The sequence below is a fragment of the Agelaius tricolor genome, unplaced genomic scaffold, assembly GCF_023055355.1.
Source record: "Agelaius tricolor isolate 1412-34295 unplaced genomic scaffold, bAgeTri1.0.p SCAF_18, whole genome shotgun sequence".
Taxonomy (NCBI): Eukaryota; Metazoa; Chordata; class Aves; order Passeriformes; family Icteridae; genus Agelaius; species Agelaius tricolor.
The window spans coordinates 18739255-18756032 of record NW_027269278.1 but is presented as its reverse complement, the minus strand read 5'-3'; the positions used below and the strand labels follow the sequence as shown (position 1 = coordinate 18756032).

The following is a 16778-nucleotide window of genomic DNA, read 5'->3' as shown; positions in this document are numbered from 1 at the left end:
TGTTGCTGCTCCTTGTATGAACAGGTTTCATAGCCATGTGAGCACTGGACTGTGAGCTGGGAGCTCATGAGAAAGCCAGATAAACAGGAACAGAGGTCTGTGATCCCACTGTTCTCTCATCAGTTCAGGATGGAATTTTTTAATTCTTATGAGTGGCATTTCAAAACCTTTTAATGCCACATAAAATTGCTTTGTGTCTCTAAGAGACCTCTGATAGTATAAACATTTTTGTATTGAGGCCATGATCCCTCACATGATCTTACACTGCTGTAAGTTTACAGCCAGAAGTGATAAAACTCTGCTTAAATAGATGTATTTTAAAGGAAGAAAAAGTAAAAATCCTGGTAGCTCCTAGGCTCAGACATGGCTTGATGTGGAAATCAGCTTTAATTATTTCAAAACTCTGTGCTTTTTGCACCTATTTCCCAGGCTCATGACCTCATTTGTGCTCTCTCAAAGCTGTTGGGTAGAGAATGGGGTTGAATTTGGTTTGAGTCACGGGTGCGACACTGTTTTAAACAAATTAATGTTCATGTTCCCCTGTGACGCTTTGAGTGAGAAAGGAAGCATTGCTAAGGGCATTCTTGGGGTGTTCTCCTGGGGTGGGCAGTGGGTAACGCCGGCCCCGCCCCGCCGGCCCCGCCCCGCCGGCCCCGCCCCGCCGGCCCCGCCCTCCTGCGCTCCCGCCGGCGGCCGCGAGGGGGCTCTCTCGGTGCTCGGAGGGGTCCCGGTGCGCGGAGGGGTCCCGGTGCCCGGGCCGGTCCCGGTGCCCGCGGGGGTCCCGGTGCCCGGGCCGGTCCCGGTGCCCGCGGGGGTCCCGGTGCCCGGGACGGTCCCGGTGCCCGCGGCGTGCAGGGCCACCCCACGGCCAGCGGCGGCAGCGGCGCGTCCCGGTGCACGCCGGCTGCTGGGAGCAGCGGCCGCTCCGGCTCCGTCCGTTCGCCTCTCCCCGCGGGGTCTGACCCCTCCGGAGCTGACATCGCTGCCGGGATGCTCGGAGTGGCCCCGACCGGCGCTGACCCGCGAGACGAGCGCTCGACTTTAATGACACGAAATGTCGCTGAGGGATTTTTTTTCTCACAAATACTTTTAGTTGTGAGTGCTCCATCCTGGCGTTGGAGGATTTTGAAAATTATTTTTCTTCTCCCCAGTCTGTGTCGGGATGCTGCTCCCCACACCTCTCCCTCTGATCCAATTCCTGTGTGACCATCGGCCTCTGCAGGCTTCCTGGAGCTCAGACTCCCTGCAATTTTCCATGTCGAACGGCTCCAACAAAAGCATAAGCTGAATTATAAGCACATTTCCAAGATATCTCTGGAGATATTTCCATTCTGTGACTGTATTTTCCTCACTACAGATGGGTTCAGCTGTAGCTTCCCAGCGTTCCCCTGTTGTCTATATTTAGTTAGTGCTTAAATCAGCACAAAGGTGCCTTCTGTCATCCCTCCCACTCGGAAGGGACCTGATGGAGGTTGCAGGGAAATGCTTCGGAGCGAGAGGGAAGAGCAGCTGGCGGGGGCTGAGCTTCAGAGCAGATCTCGGGCTGCGGCTGCCTTTAAAGGGAGTAATTTTAGGCACTTGTGGGGAGGGCAGGATGCTGAGTGCGGTGTGGTCAGGATGACCCACCAATAGGAAGAAATAGGGAAATTGTCTCTGTTGTCCCTGCCACGGGTGGCTTTGTCTGTGGAATTGCTGGAACCGTTCTCCTGCCCAGGGCCAGATCCAAGGGTGCCCATTTACCTCAGCATCAGGGGCTGCATTTGACACGGGCACAGGTCAGTGTCTCTGATCAGACCCACAGGTGCGTTTAGCAGCTGTACTGGCTCGGTAGAGCAGATGGGAAACACCCAGCGACAGCCTGCAGCCCCTTGGGCTCTGGGTGCCATCTCTACCAAGCCCATCCAGGACTGTCACAGGTCACCACATGAAGGGTCACAGGGCCACACATGGGACTCAATGGAAACATTAAAAAACCCGATAGTTTGGGATTTAACCATTTTTTCCTCTGCAGGCAGCTTTGCAAAACAAGGTCACCAAAAAGGTCCCTGAAATTGCTTAAATATGCTGCTGTGGTGGAGCTGTGCAGGTGTGCTTGCTGTACATGAGATGCTGCTCTTACTGTGAACTCCTTGTGTTACACCAGCCACTCCACAAACTGTGTTTGATACTACAGTCTAAATAATTTTCTGACATGGATTATAAAAGAAAGCCAGGCTGTCAGAGGCTGATTTGGCTATTTTTGGGAAATAAACACCAAGCTTTGTAAAGCCATATGGCGGATTTATTCACAATCAGCAGTTCCTTTCAAATGCAAGTTCATCTCATTTAGTAATACATTTTCCAGTATACAGCTCAGCACTCTGTTTCTCTGTTTCCTCTTCCAGCGTGTGCTCTGGGAGCGGTCAGCTGGCTGCAGCCATGGGCCACCTCCTGTTTCAGCAATGCACACTCAGCAGTATAATTAAGCACTTACATTAGTGAGTTCTTACCAGCTCCTGTGGATTTCATCAGCAGTTTTTGTCCCTGCTCGTTTCCAGTGCTGCTGGCTGCTATTTTACTTTCTGTGCAGTGTTGCACAACAGTGCAACTTTTGGCTTGGTTTCTTCTGGACATGGGGCTGTAAGATCCTGCATGGAAAGTGTGTCTGGGCGAGTCAGAGCCACTCTCCTCCATGGCTTCAGGCACTTGCCTGTCCAGTCCAGCTCGGGGCTTGGGGGCCTCAGGGGCACGGGCTCTGTGGGAACGGGGACAGGGGACATCCTGCTTGTGCTCTGTGAGCTGGGGGCAGTCACATCCCGAGGGAGGGGCTCTGTGTCCAGAGCCAGTGCCGAGATGCTGGGCAGCAGTTCCCGGCGCTGCCAGGCTCTGCCAGGCTCAGCAGGCAGGTGTGCTGAGCGCCTGGCCGGGGCACAGCCAGCCCCATCATGGCTGTGGGGCTTAGTGGAGGGCGTGAGAGCTCCTGTGGCTGGGAGCAGCGGCTGCTCCCCGTGCTGGGGCAGCCTGAGTCCCCAGGAGGGGCCCTGGGGGGGCTTCAGGGCAGTTACCAGCTTGAAGATCCGGAGCTCTGCAGCTCGTGGGTGGAGAAAGTCAGGAGTTGCTGGGAAGTGCTCATTTCCACAGGGTGAAGGATGGCAGAGCCAATTCCTGGTGCAGCAGCAGGTCCAGGCCCTAGGACACCTGGTGCAGAGCAAGAAGCAGGGCTTGGCCCCGTGTGGGGTGAGCGGGGCCTGCCCAGGGCTGTTGTGTGCTGCCAGGGGTGTCCTGTGCCTTCTCTGAAGGCAAACGGCTCCCCGTGTTTTTCTGAGGGTTCTGTATCCTGACTGTGCACATGCACAGCTGCACAGCAAAGGCATTGCCTGCAGAATTGCAGTCCCCTGCTGCTTGGGCTGCCCTGAAATCTTCTTCTCCTTTTTGTGCTGGCTTTGTAATTTCTCAAGGGTAGTTGTCCTTGAGAGGAAAGATATTTCAGGTTTGCTGTGCTTGACCTCAATCCCCATGTTGTTGAAACTTAAAAGCCATAAAATTCACACTGATGAATTTTCACGTGTGGGTCTGCGAAGGCCATGGAGAATGTTTTTGATGGACTGTCATGCCCATATTTTTCTGACACCCACTTTTGGAGGGCAGGAGTGAGGGGAACCTTGCTGTTACATCTTTGACATTCTGTTCCCATAAATTTGGGTCTCAGGAAACGAAGCACCAGAGCATCTTTATCAAAGCCTGTTGGCAAGGGATGTGCATGATGGTGGTGGATAGGTCTAAAATAGACTCTGCAGTCAGCAGGATGAAAAGTGACTCTTCCTTGTAAGTTAAGGCAGGTTGGAGTGCAAGGGCTGAGCGAGCTGAGTGTGGGGAGTGCTGGAGTCGAGCTGGGGAACCGGGAGCTGCCAGGGGAACGCCTGTGGTTCGTGTGGGGTGCTCTGCCTTCTGCCCAGGATGTCCTGTTGTGGCAGTGCTCTGTGTGCTGCTGCCCAGTGGCAGAGGGAGTTGCTAATGTGTGTGACCTCCTGTGAAATCCACTGTTCAGCTCTCTGTAACGAGCACAAGCACTTGCTCTAAGTCAGCAGTCGAGGTAAGACTGCTACAAGCTGGCAGCAGTAGCTGCATGCAGACGTGTGAGGGGTGGGTGTGCAGCATTCCATGCACTGGGTGTCCATAGAACACACGGATGGATGGACAGTGCTCATGCTAATGATTCAATTACTCTTCATGCACGGATGTTTCTCCCTTTAAATGTTCAGAAATCACTCACAAACATAACAGGAATTGAATCAGTTTTGTTTATTCAATTGGATTAAAGTAGCTGTATTCCCATATTTACGAGGGCAATTGGATTTAATGTTACTTTGCATATTGTTCTGCCCTCACCTTTGGGGGAGTAGTTGTCTGTTTTAGGAAGTAATTTTTTAAAAAAGACAATAAAATCTTAATGATTACATCATCACATTTCAATGTAGACTTCTATGCCTAATATCATACTGACCTCATTGCTGATGTTGTTATATGTACAGGAAAAAGGAAAAGCCTTGGGAAAAAGCCTTTTTCAGGAAAAAGCCTTGGGAAAGGCACGTGTGTGTTCCAGTGTGCTGGAGCCCATGTGCTGCTGCTTGATTCATGGCTGGGCCGGGGCTATTAGATCTCCTTCCCCCAGGCATTTTATAATCTGTTTAACATAACACAGTCGTTTGTCTTGTTTGCTGACTGCATAACAGATGGATATGTGATTTTCATAATTACTATACGAACATTAATAAGACGTGATATCTTTTATTAAGTAACAGTTTTCCAGGTTTATTTTTCCAAATGACATGAGGTAGATTATATGTAGATGTTAGTGACATACAAATATTAGTTTTACAGCATTTGCATTCTGAGAAGTCAGGCAAACTTTTAAGGCTCCTCATGGTATCTCTTGTTTTTCCTTTTTCCCCTCCCCTAAGCTGTACTTCATGAAGATTCTCAGGTAGCACAATTGGGTTTATGTTTTGTTTAGGTTTATGTTTTGTTATGTTAAGTTTTCCTTAGTGTAAGGAAAGCCTAGACCTGGCTGATGTCCTAGGCCATCCTCCATATTTATCCTGCCAGTGCAGGTTCTTCCAGCCCGTTTCTGTCCCCGTGTGATGCTATCATCCCATTTTCCTGCTGCATATCTCCAAAAGGGGGAATCAGTGTGAGCAAGTAGGAAGGCTGTACACCACACAGAAGAGAAAGTTTCCCTCTGTGCAGCCAGGGCTGTTCCTGGGAGCTCTCTCTGCTCCGTGGCTGAGGAGGAGCCTGGAGACAGGAGGGCAGTTTTCCTGGAGGCAGTGGGAGGCTGGCAGTGCCAGGCGGGGCTCCCCAAAGCCACACCTGGCCCTCGCACTGGCACTTCAAAAAGGAGGAATATTTTTGTTTTGTGATGAAGCAGCCCCTTCTGCTACCTGGGAGGGGACCAGCAGGTTCCAGGGATGGGGACCCCAGCCAGCCCCAGTGCCACCTTTCCCAAGCTGCTGGTTTTTGCTGGAGACACCTGGAGGACCCCAGGAATGATGGGTCACACTGGAATGCTGAATTTCAGGTGATCCCAGAGAATGAATGGCTGCCCTGGGGTAAGGCGGAGGGCAAGGCTGGGCAGGGCAGAGCTGGAGCTGAAAGGCCGGAGCTGCTCCCTGTTTGTGGCTCTGAGTCACAGAGGAGTAGTGCAAATAACTGGATTTAGGACCATGTGCACATAAGAAATGTAGAAGAGGATCAGTGTAACACTCCCTGGCCTTCTGTCAATGCGCGAGCTTGAACACAAACTCAGTTTACGCTGGCACGTTCCCTTCTTGGGCTCTCTGTGTTTTTGGCTCTGCTGCAATGCATTGTAGCACACCCTAATGGCACGGGGGGCTGTGAGGGGAGAGCAGGGCAGGGCAGCCCCCTGCAGCCCCCAGCCCGGCCAGGCCCTGTCCCCAGCCTGCCCAGCTCCTGCAGCTCGGTGCCCCTCGGAGCTCTGGCGCTGCCACTGGGGCAGGGCTGCCCTGCTCGTGGGACCTGGGCCACAGATCCCACAGGGAACCAGAGCCTGCTGGGATGACCCCTTGTTATTTCCCCAGAAAACACCAGAGTCATTTCATGCTTGGTATAATTCTGGGTTAACCAGAGCATGCATGAGCCAGGCTGACTCTCCAGTGCTTTGCTGGGGTCCAGACTGGTTTGTCATGGGGCATTGCCCACAGATGGGGACCCTCAGCCAGGGCACCACGGGGGGAGCACGGTCATTGGGGCAGCCCCTCCGCTCATGTTGGCTTTGTGAAGTACCACTAAAAATTGACAAGTTCCTGTTAATGTGGAAACAGTAGGTGAGTTGATCACTCCTGACAGGCTCTCTTGGTTCCCCAGTTCTCAGCATTGCAGCAGCAGCTGTATTTTGCTGTATCCCATTTTGCACTTTCCACCAGGCTGATTTTGGGTCACCATCCATCCTTCTGACAGTTGTGGAATTTCAGCTAATCCCTGTGCAGGTCAGGAGTGCTGCTCTGCCAGACATGCAGTTTCCTTTCCTTTGGGGAGTTACCTCTGACTGATTTGCCTTTTTGCTTTCCATTTTGTAAGGCTGGCCAGGCTTATGTCTGTGTGTGCTCCACTCTGCTGCTGCTGGGTGACATCTGAGGACAAGCACAATGATTTTTATAAGATAGTAATCCCAGCCTCAGGTTCCCAATGTGCTGAAACTTACTGTGTTTGTGTTGCAAGACACGGGCAGCCCTACTTTAATTTATAGCATGATTTTATTACTTTTTGATGTGGGACATACTCAATTAACTGAAGGCTGTGAAGTAATTGCAGTTTAGGAAATACAATTCACAGTGACCTGGATGTGTTTCATTGGTGAACATTCTTTCAAATAAAAGCCACCTTTGAGGCCATATGAAATTTTGCATATTAATTACTAATTTAACAGAATAAATACTAAATAGTCATTCTTGCAAATAATATCCCAGGATATGTGGGGAAGTATCTGAGTGTCCAATGTAAATACATTACATGACAAAGTTTGCTTTTTCAGCACTCAGACTGATTCCTGTTTCTCTTTTGTTGGTTCTTCTGATCATCAGCTGATGGATTAACAGTTTGCAAATTGCTGTTTGTTTAATAGTTTTAAAGGTTACGTTTTTTTTGTTTGTTTGTTTTATTACCGTGGTGTGTGATTGCCATCTTTGCTCTGTGGAGCTGGCTTTTGCCTTTGCCCTGGTGCCTGACCTGTTTGGGGCACAGGTGGGGAGGGCAGGTGCCACTGCCCTGATGCCCATGGGGAGGGTCTGGCTGGGCTGTGAGGAGCTGGGGCAGGGGCTGCGTGTGCAGCCAGTGACCACAAGCACTTGTGGCTGTTCCACTCAAGTGCACATGTGAGTTCACACATTCCCTCCCATAGGGTGACCTAACCTAATAAAAACATTTTGAGAGCTGTATTTCCATATGAAATACTCAAATTAACACAGTGATATTCTTCCCCGACTGAAAATAAATCATCAGGAAAATCCAAGAAGAAAAATACTGCCTTTATTTCTGGATTCTGTGCTTGCTGGATTTATTAATTCAGGTGGAGCCCTCCTGTCATGGCTGTCTCATGAGCCACGTTCCCGAGTCCTGCTGTGTCCTTTAACCAATCCCCCTTTGCTGCAGCGAGCTGTGGGACACAGTGCCCGGACCCGGCTGTGCTCTGTGCCCAGGGCTCCCAGGGACCCGCACTCGTGCCCCCAAATGAGTTTCACTCCACACACCCCATCAGTGCCTGTCAGTTTTGGCCTTCCACTGTCACCTGCGGTGGGGTTTGTCCCTCCTGGTAAAACCCAAACCCATAGGAGCAGACAAAACACAGACATGGACAAGCCTTGACTGCAGCGTGGCTCAGAGTAGCTGTTTTCAAGAAAAAACTTCTTCCTCAGCGTAGACTGTGCTACACTGGCTCAGATGCTCCAATGCTGAAGCATGTGGCCTTAATCTTCAGAAGTGGCAAATCCTATTTACTGTGTAAGTATTTAAGCTAATTATATCTCTGATGTGAGGAACATGTGACAAACTGTTCACACTGTATCTTTAAAAGACATTGATGTCTCAGACCCTCATGAAATATTCTGTGCCTCGTTCCATTCTTGGCATGTGGTATGTGCTCTGCAGTGTATTTAGCAATAGTATAACTTAGTAATAATATAGAGGTAATAAGTATGTTATGGCTGGATCATCTGTAGAATAGAATAAGAAATAAGTTTTTCCTGAAAGCACCATGTTTATGTTGCTGTTGCACAGGTGCATTATATTGTTGCTGTGCAGCTGTTGCATTATAGGAGAAATCTGAGGAACAGGAGCACGTCTGGGCTTTTCTAAATCCTGGCATAAAATGCTTAGTAGGGAAAGACTGAGTCTGAAGAAAGCTGCTAAAATGTGGCAGAAGGTGGTTGGTCTAACTGCAGGTGGGAGGGAAAGCCCTTGGGGAGCAGCTGTCCCCCAGGCCAGGCTGGGTGTGTGGCAGTGCTCGTTACTGGCGCGCTGTTAATCATGTGCAGCCTGTACCAGCGCCTGTAACAGCATGGCAGGGGTCAAGGCCAAGGAGATCAATTTATCCTTTGACCTTTGGGAGGCAGAAGTCTTCGCCTACTTTGCATTCAATGAACTGATTCTTCCCTTTCTGCCCTGAGGTACTGACTCTTGTTCTCCACCATATGGGAAGAAGAGGGCTGCAGCTTGTCCTCTGCATGCAACCTGGCTTCCCAATTTTCTTGATCTTGGTTTAATCTGGTAAATTATTTGCCTTCCTCAAGTCATGCTAATTAAGGTTCATATGATTGGGACTTCATCACAGATGTGGGTTATGGCTTCCCTAGCTTGCTTATGTGGCTTACAGGAGAAAATGTGAAAACCAAATCGACTTAGTCAGTGAAATCCCAGTCAGGTGTTGCTGCACTGCAGGAGCACAAGGGTAGGGCTCCAGAGGAGAGCAGAGGGAGCACAGGGGCTCAGTGAGAATGTTAACATGTGGTGGGGGTTGTAGGCATGCCCTGGGGAGCAGGCAGCAGCCCAGCACACTGTCAGGGCATGGTCCTGCGTGAGGGTGCTCATCCAGAGAGGGCTCACCCTCATGCACGTCCCTCCCTGGCTGGGTGGGAATGGTCTTTGCTGGCTGGTGCCCTTCCTGAGCCATGCCCAGGCTTCCTGGGCTGGAAGATGAGAGCATCGGCCTCTCTGGGACAATATTGATAAACTGGCAGTGAAGGACTCAGTTGTCTGTGGTCCTCTGGAGACCAAGATCCCTGACCTGGTGTCTGTGTCTCTGGCCACGCCAGGGAACCGTGCCTGTGGTGTTGGAAGCTCTGGGTTCCTGCAGGGTGTGCAGCATGGGGGCTCTGCCCTGAGACAGCTTTTTCCCTTTGTGGTTGTCCCTTAAGTATGGGCCAGCCAGCCACCAGCCCAGGTGGCTGACACCAATTATATGTGGAGAATAACAGTATAATTACCCCATTTTTGCTGCATTGTTAGCTCTTCAGATTTTTGAAGCTAAAGTGCTGTATCTATTGGAATCTGTGAGCTGAAGGACTTGTGGGCATTTTTTTTTCAGCAAGCATTTGCCAATAAATTTAGCAAAAGCATGGGACTCACCTACAATTTTTTAGTAAGTATACATGTGATGGTAATCCTCTCTTCATTTCTTCAGAGGAAGTTTAGAGAATTACCAACAAAAGTGTTTTAAAGACCTGCTGAAAATCAGCTCACTGAGCTAACCATCAGTTAAACAACAGAAATAATTCTTACAAGTTTAAAACAAATTTTGTTATCTATATTTAATGGTTAAAGGATGAAGGTATTGTTCAAAGAGTAATTAGGAAAATAGATTGAGTGCTCATGGATGGGAGAGTAAAATAAATGCTGTGAAGGAAGTTCTGTACTGAGCATAAAATTGGAAGTTTGATTCAATTATTCTTCACACATTGTTTAGATCCCACAGAAAGCTGAGCATGGAATTCTTCAGCCTCTCTAATTGAAGCAAAAATCATTGGAGTGGAAAGTGTCCTGGCTCTTCAGGAGATGTCAAAGTACAGAACATGGCAGACACCTGAGGGTTTGGGGAACTGTGACAGCTACAAGCTGACCTTTGGCAAATTTAATCTACAAATGGATTCCTGCTTAGGACAGCTAATGCTTTTAGTTATTGTAAAGGCTTGTTCCTGGATTTTAAAAAGCTGAGAATAAATGGATTTCATGATGCAGCTCCTATGCGTGTTGCATAACAAACAGGTAGCTTCTGGATCTGTTTAAATGATACACTGTACTGAAAAACTTTGCAGAACTTATGAATACATAAGTAGAGTTCATGCACAATGGGGGAATGATTTTTGCTACTTCAAAAAGGAGAAGGGACTTGGCACTTGTTAAAGTGAAAATACACTGAAGATGGTGTCTACTGAAAAGGAAGGGAAGGAGGTCACTGGTTGTGTTTATGATATTCACAGGCATTGCAGGGGCTTGTTACTCAGCTGGGCATTGCCTTTGGCCTGGGGTTTGGCATCTGGGGTCTGCTGGGAGGAGGTAATATGCTAACAATTGCTTATTCAAAATCTGTCTTTATTTCTCTTGTCTGAAGCTGCTCTTGCCCCTTGCAGGACACCTGCAGGTGAGTGTAGCTTGCAGACAGTTCCTGGGGAGAGTGCTGTGGTGCAGTTTTAACCTTTCCTCTCCATCTTTCCCTGGGGGAGGTCCCTGTCCTTCCCTCGGGACACAGGGCTCCAGGCAGAGGTGCCAGCCGACTTCCCCAGGGCCAGCAGCAGCTCCAAGTCCTGTGGTGTGCTGGGGTTGCAGGCACGACGAGCTGCCAGCAACATAAAAATTATTTCTAAAGCATGATGTTAGTGCTGTGGCTCTCTTTGGCCTGCAGGAGAGCTTTGGTCAGCACTTCTGTGCTGTGCTGAAAGCCGTGGCCAGGTCCTGTGCCTTCCCACAGGGAGTGAATTCACGCTAACCTGTGGCTCCCACCCACTGCAGCCAAGAGCAGCCTCAGCCTCAAATACAATGTGTTTGCTTGACTTAAACACGTGCCTGGTGATTACAGCAAGCAAATCACATTGCAGTATAATTCAGGGAAGGCTTGGGCATGGAGACTTCAGGCTTATGCCTGTCTGATGAATGCTTCTGGCTTGTCACTTTAGTAATCCCTGTATTAATGAGTGGCCTGTGACATGATGTGGTTGACTGACAAATCCTGAAGTTATGTATGCATATGAGTAAGTGCCAGAGTTCTCCAAGGTGCAGTTTTACAATGTCTTGTATCAGCCTCTATGTGACAGAAAACATCCTGGGGAGGCAGGCATCTGTGGGGCTGGGAGTTCACCTTTCCTCATAAGGTCACTAGGGGTAGAACAAGATTTCCCTCTCTTGCCCCTTGTCTGAGAATATGCACACACTCCTCCAAGGGACGTGTGGTGCTTGTGTGGCACAGGTGTGATGGCTGTGCTGGGTGTGCTGGGTGTCTGGCACGGGTGTGGAACCTGCTGTCCAAAAGATGGACATACTGGACATACTGGAGTCCTCGAGCCCTCTTGCTCAGAGGTGCTCTCTCCTATGCTTCCCCTAGGACAAGCAGCCCCCAAGCAGGCAGTGAATCTCAACAGAATAATAATAAATCTTGCACCTTCCCAATGAGATTTTAATTATGATACCACAGTTGGGAGAGGAAATCAAGCTGCAGTGCACCACTGTACTTACAATGTTATCCACCATCTTTGTCCGTTCCCTCTGCATCCTCCTGTTCCAGTAACAATTTCACTCCCCACTGAGGTGGCCCTGGACTGTCAAGCAGCTCGTGTGCTGAGCTCTGCAGTTCCCCCGTGGTGTGGGGGTCTCGAGGGGTGCTGGGTGGGTGGGAAGGTGCCATGGGCCCGTGCCCACATGTGCCAGCTCGTGCTGCATCCAGCCAGTGCCCAGCACTGGTGATATTCCTGTGCACAGTGAACCAGGACAGTGCTCAGGTGGGTCTTGACAGCAGTGGAGCAGTGGGGTGCTGTGGGGTGCAGACTCCAGGCTGTGTCTGTGCCCATGTTTCCCTTCAGCAGCTGAGTGTGAAGGGACATTGTGGGTCAGTATAAGAGTGGGGAGTAGTGGCTGTCCTCTCACTGCTGCCCAGTGTGTGCACTGCTGCCTGACTGGGCATTTCTTGTGCCCTGATGCTGCGGTTGGATTTTACTTACAAATTCAGGTGCTGGAGTTGAGGGAACTTTTCCCCTGAGAATTTCCTCCCTGTGTCTGTCAGTGGCTCAGCCAGTGCCAAGGCTTCTTCCTGGACCCTACCAAGGCACACAACCCTTCCAGTGGGCCATTGTTTCCCTTTGGTGAGCGCTGGATGATGAGTGCAGAATACAGCCTGTGCTTTCAGAGATGTGCCCTGAACATGAAAGCCCTCCCTTCCCCCATAGCCCTTGGGTTCATTTTCTTCTCTGGATGCCACCAGAGTCATAAATGGTCATAAGTCACTGACCGTTCCTACCCCCTTCCAAAGTCTAGACAGGGTGAGCCTGAACCAGCTGCCCGTGGGCACACACCTCCTTAGCCCGGCTGGCATGGCCACCTGCATGGCCCTCACTGCATCCCCTGTCCCGCGACTCCCAGCGGGAGTTCGTGTGCTCTGGCTCTGCCAAAAAAGGGTCTGCTGCCAGCCCTCGGCTGGGACCTTGTGTTTGGGCAGGCAGGTCAGGGAGCGGCAGTCCTGCCTGAAGGCTGCAGGAGCGTCCCATGGACAGGGGTGTCCAGCAGGGCCGGTGACGCCCCGGGCAGGAAGGAGCAATCCCCGGTCTGGAGTGTCCCCGGGGCAGGTGCGTCACCAGGTGAGACAGCATCCCGCGGCAGGAGCGTCCCGGGGCAGCAGCATCCCCGGGCAGGAGGGCACGTCCCAGGGCAGGAGCATCCCCCGGGACAGGAGCATCCCCGGGCAGGAGCATCCCCGGGCAGGAGCATCCCAGGGCAGGAGCATCCCCGGGCAGGAGCATCCCAGGGCAGGAGCATCCCCGGGCAGGAGCCTCTCCCGTGGCAGGAGCATCCCCGATCCCCGGGCAGGAGCCTCCCCGGGCAGGAGCATCCCCCGTGGCGGGAGCATCCCCGGGCAGGACCGTCTCCGATCAGGACCGTCTCCGGGGCTGGGGCTGGGGCCGCGCCGCGCTCCGCCCGCCCGCGCGGTGCCGGTCGGTGCCGTATGGGAGGAGCCACCGGGCACCGCCGCCCCTGCGCCCCCCCCGCCGCATTTGGCGGCCGCCGCCGCGGAGCAGGGCGCGGGGGGGGATGATGGATCCGCGGCTGCGGCTGCTGACGCCCCGCGCCCGCCTGCCCGCCGTCAATGGAGGAGGACGCTGAGACCCGCAAGATCAGCAGCAGTTTCCTGCGAGACCACAGCTATGCCACGGAAGGTGAGCCCGGCCCGCAGCCCCCGGCCCGCCCGCAGCAGGTGAGGCCGCCCCGCAGCGGCCCCGGCCCCCGCCCGCCCCGCCGCGCATCGCCCCGCGCCCTCCCCCGCGGCCGTCCCGGCACCGGCACCGCCGCCCCGGCCCGGGCTGCTCGGCCCCGCGGCGGCGGCCCCGGGGGCTCGCTGCGGGCGCGGCGGAGCCGCTGCGGTGACTCAGCAGCGCCGGTGCCGCTGGGTGGGCTCCCGGGGCCGGGCCGGTGCCCCGGCGGAGCGGGGCCGCTGAGCCCGGGCACCGAGAGCCGCCGCAGCAGCGCTCGGGACGCAGCCGCCCCCAGCCCCGCCAGGGCCCTCCGGGAGCTCCTGCTCCTCCTGACCCGGGAGAAAGGGGGGTCCCGACCCCCCCCCAACCCTTCCCCGCCGGAGCGGAGCCCGCGGGGCCGGAGGGACGCGGAGCTCGCCGGAGCCGGAGGGATGCGGGCGGCGGCCGCGGCTCGGGATCGGCTTCCCCAGCCCCTGAGGGCGTTCGCGGTGCTGCAGGTGGCTGAAGCCGCTGTGGGGTGCGGGAATACGGCAAACGCTGGTGCAGATCTCGTCAATGGAGCAGTGGTTTCGGGGTTATTTTCAGTACAAGCTGCTTCAGGAAGGTGTAGTGAAGTGCATCCTGACTGGTGCGTTGCAGATGCAAGGAGATGCCAAGGCTGTTGCACATGGATAATGTCACAGCTCTGGTGAGGCTCATGGTGCATTTGAAAGTGGTTTCCCATAATAGCTCAAGAGCAGAGAGGATGGTGTGGCCATGTTCGGTTCAGGCATCAGAACATGAGCTCAGCCTGCACATGCTGCTGCAGCCACCACAAAGGCAGCTCCAGCAGCGAGGGGTGAAGGAGGGATGGGGATGGAGCTGCTGTTGCCTCTGCTATCTTCCCTGGTAGCTGAAGAGCTGTCAACTTCACATCAGCTCTGTCATAACCTCCCTTTGCTCTCTGGCTTCGGGAGGAAAGTGCAGCTGATGTAAAGCAAAACTGAACCCCCACCCTTTCTGGTAGCACTGACACCTTCAATGAGGCTTCAAGAACCAGACTCCATACCAGAGTCTGAGCAGGCTTATTTGTAGCTTAATTAGTAGCCAAAGAGGCTTTCACTTATGGTGTCATCCTCATGAGACTTAGAGGAAGCTAGACTTTGGGAATTTTGTCACATGGCTAAAGGAGGGTTTATCTAGTGGAAAGTCTTTGGCTTGATATAGTAATGGAAAGCTTGAATACCTGATGAGCCAAAGAAATGGGTTTTTTTGTGTTGCTTGTGTGTAGCTGGAATGCAAGTGCTCAGCGTGACAGCCCCCAGGTGCTGGGGAGGGCTTGTCCTGGGGCACCCCTGGCTCTGCTGCTCTGCCTGGGAGTCTCACACTGTGGGCCTGGGGCCAGCAGGACGTGCTGTGGGGCCAGCAGGACGTGCTGTGGGGCCAGGTGCTGCTGCACTCTGGGCTGAGTGGGCAGACCTGCCCTGGCGCTGAGTGAAGGACCTGTGGAGGCCACACCACGCTGACGTTTCTGCCGAGAGGGGCGGCGCGGGCCGGTGCCTCCGGGAGGCTGCTGTGGCCACGGTGGGACCTCCCGGCTGTCTGCTCACATCGCCATGTGCTGTGCTCTCTGAAGGATGATTTTGTTGTTGCTGCGTTCTGAAAGGCAGCTGCAACAGCCAGCAAATGTGAAATGAGGCTGTAGCTACCTTGTTGTGACCTGCTGAGAGCTCAGGTTTCCTGGTGGGGAAGGGTGGAGGGTGGAGAGGAGCCCACAGTGATTTCTGGGAAGGCTGGTGGTTTTCAGTGGTAAGATCCAGTCTGTCTGCAATCTGTGGCTGTATGCTGGCATTTTCAGAAGGACCTTGTGCGTCGTACTAGGGAACCACAGCAATCCTCTCGGTAGAAATGAAACAGAGGCATTTGTGCAGTAGATGACAGAATCAGCCGGTGAGATCCCTGCTGCGGTGGCAGGGCAGGGGGAAGTGCAGGAGGGGATTTAATGGCTGTCTATCAGCTGGGAGTTTTTCTTCCCTTCGTGCTATATAGAACTCCTGACTCCTTGCAATGGTTCTGCTAGAGGGAGGCTGACTGCACTTTGAAATGGTAGATTCTGCTAAGATAAAAAATTTAGATAATTGAGTTTCATTTTTTCCTACATGTGAAAGCAGCATATACCTAAAACGCTGTGGTATCTGGTTTAAAAAGAAGAAAATCCTTCCAAACGCTATGCAGCAAGTGCAGACTTGCTTTGGAAATGAAAGTGTCTCTGGTGTGTCAGCTGAGGGAAATAGCCAGTTATGTAATTTGCTTTAGTGAAGTGTCGTTGTCACTTAAATAGGTCTGGTATTTTCATGCAAATGTGGGGTGAGGATGGTATTTCACAAGTGCACATTTGAATGCCTTGTTCTTGTGCAGCTCGGAGTATTGCTGAGAAGAAGCGGGGCCCTTGCACTAATTCGACTCGGGTTGCCAGGGAGGTGCTGAGGTGCAGCCCACGTCCCCGGCTGTGCCACAAGGTCTACCGGCCACGGGGAGCAGGACCAGTGGGTTCCAGGGCAGTGCCAGCTCAGATCTCAGAGCACTGCTGCAGAGCGGCAGAGCTCACATGAAAAATGTCCAGAAAATATGCTTGATTTGTTCTTGTTTTGCTTAAATCTATCTTCATTGGCAATTCTGCCGAGTGCCCAGCCAAAAGTAGGACAAATTGAGACATTTGAATACAAACAACCATTGGAGCAGCTTCCACTTCTAGATGTGCTTGTTGGAGATGTGGCCTTAAGGGTCCTTGGTGGGGAGGTGGCCTGGCCAGGCGGTTGTGCTGTTGGAGAAGGATCCTTAGGAGTGCTCATGGTGTGGGGCCGCTGTGGGGTCCATCCTGGATCCCCTGAGGGATGTCCGTGTTTCCCAATGGCTCTGCCAAGGCACTTTCTCCCCTGCAGGCACGGGGCTGACCCTGCTGGGCAGGACAGTCGTGACACCTTGCAGCCACTCCTGGGCCCCTGCATGGCTGCTCCCTGCGCCCTTCCCTGGGCCTGGCTAAAGCCCCTGCAAGTGTTTAATCTCCTGAGGGGGTGTTTTCCAAACCGAGTAGGTTTTGCTGTTGCAAAATCTATCACTAAGCCTTTATTTCCTTTTCCTGCTTTAATCTTGTTACTCCCTCTGTAACTCTCTGTCAGCATCTCAGTCATTCCCATGCTGCCCTGCCATGGTGCTGCAGGAAGGGGCCCTGATGCCAGTGCCTCCCTGCCCTGATGCCAGGGAAGGCTGCCCCGAGCTCTCTATGGTACGGTGGTTGATTTTTTAAAAATCTGTAGGTTTTTTAGTCTCCAGAAAAGCATCAAGTGAAGCATC

At 52.6% G+C, this 16778-nt stretch overlaps 1 protein-coding gene across 2 annotated transcripts in view; it reads left to right on the top strand.

The window, feature by feature from the left end:
- Positions 1 to 16778, top strand: part of PPP2R2B (protein phosphatase 2 regulatory subunit Bbeta) — a 61071-nt gene that overhangs the window by 6431 nt on the left and 37862 nt on the right. Inside the window, exon 1 of one of the 2 annotated variants that reach the window (XM_071443690.1) lies at positions 13211 to 13409. The exons of the other annotated variant lie outside the window; for it this stretch is intronic. Coding sequence (XP_071299791.1) covers positions 13340 to 13409 — 70 coding nt within the window. The 5' untranslated portion in view covers positions 13211 to 13339. Of the gene's footprint in view, positions 1 to 13210; positions 13410 to 16778 lie in introns of those variants that run through there. 2 annotated transcript variants of the gene reach the window in all.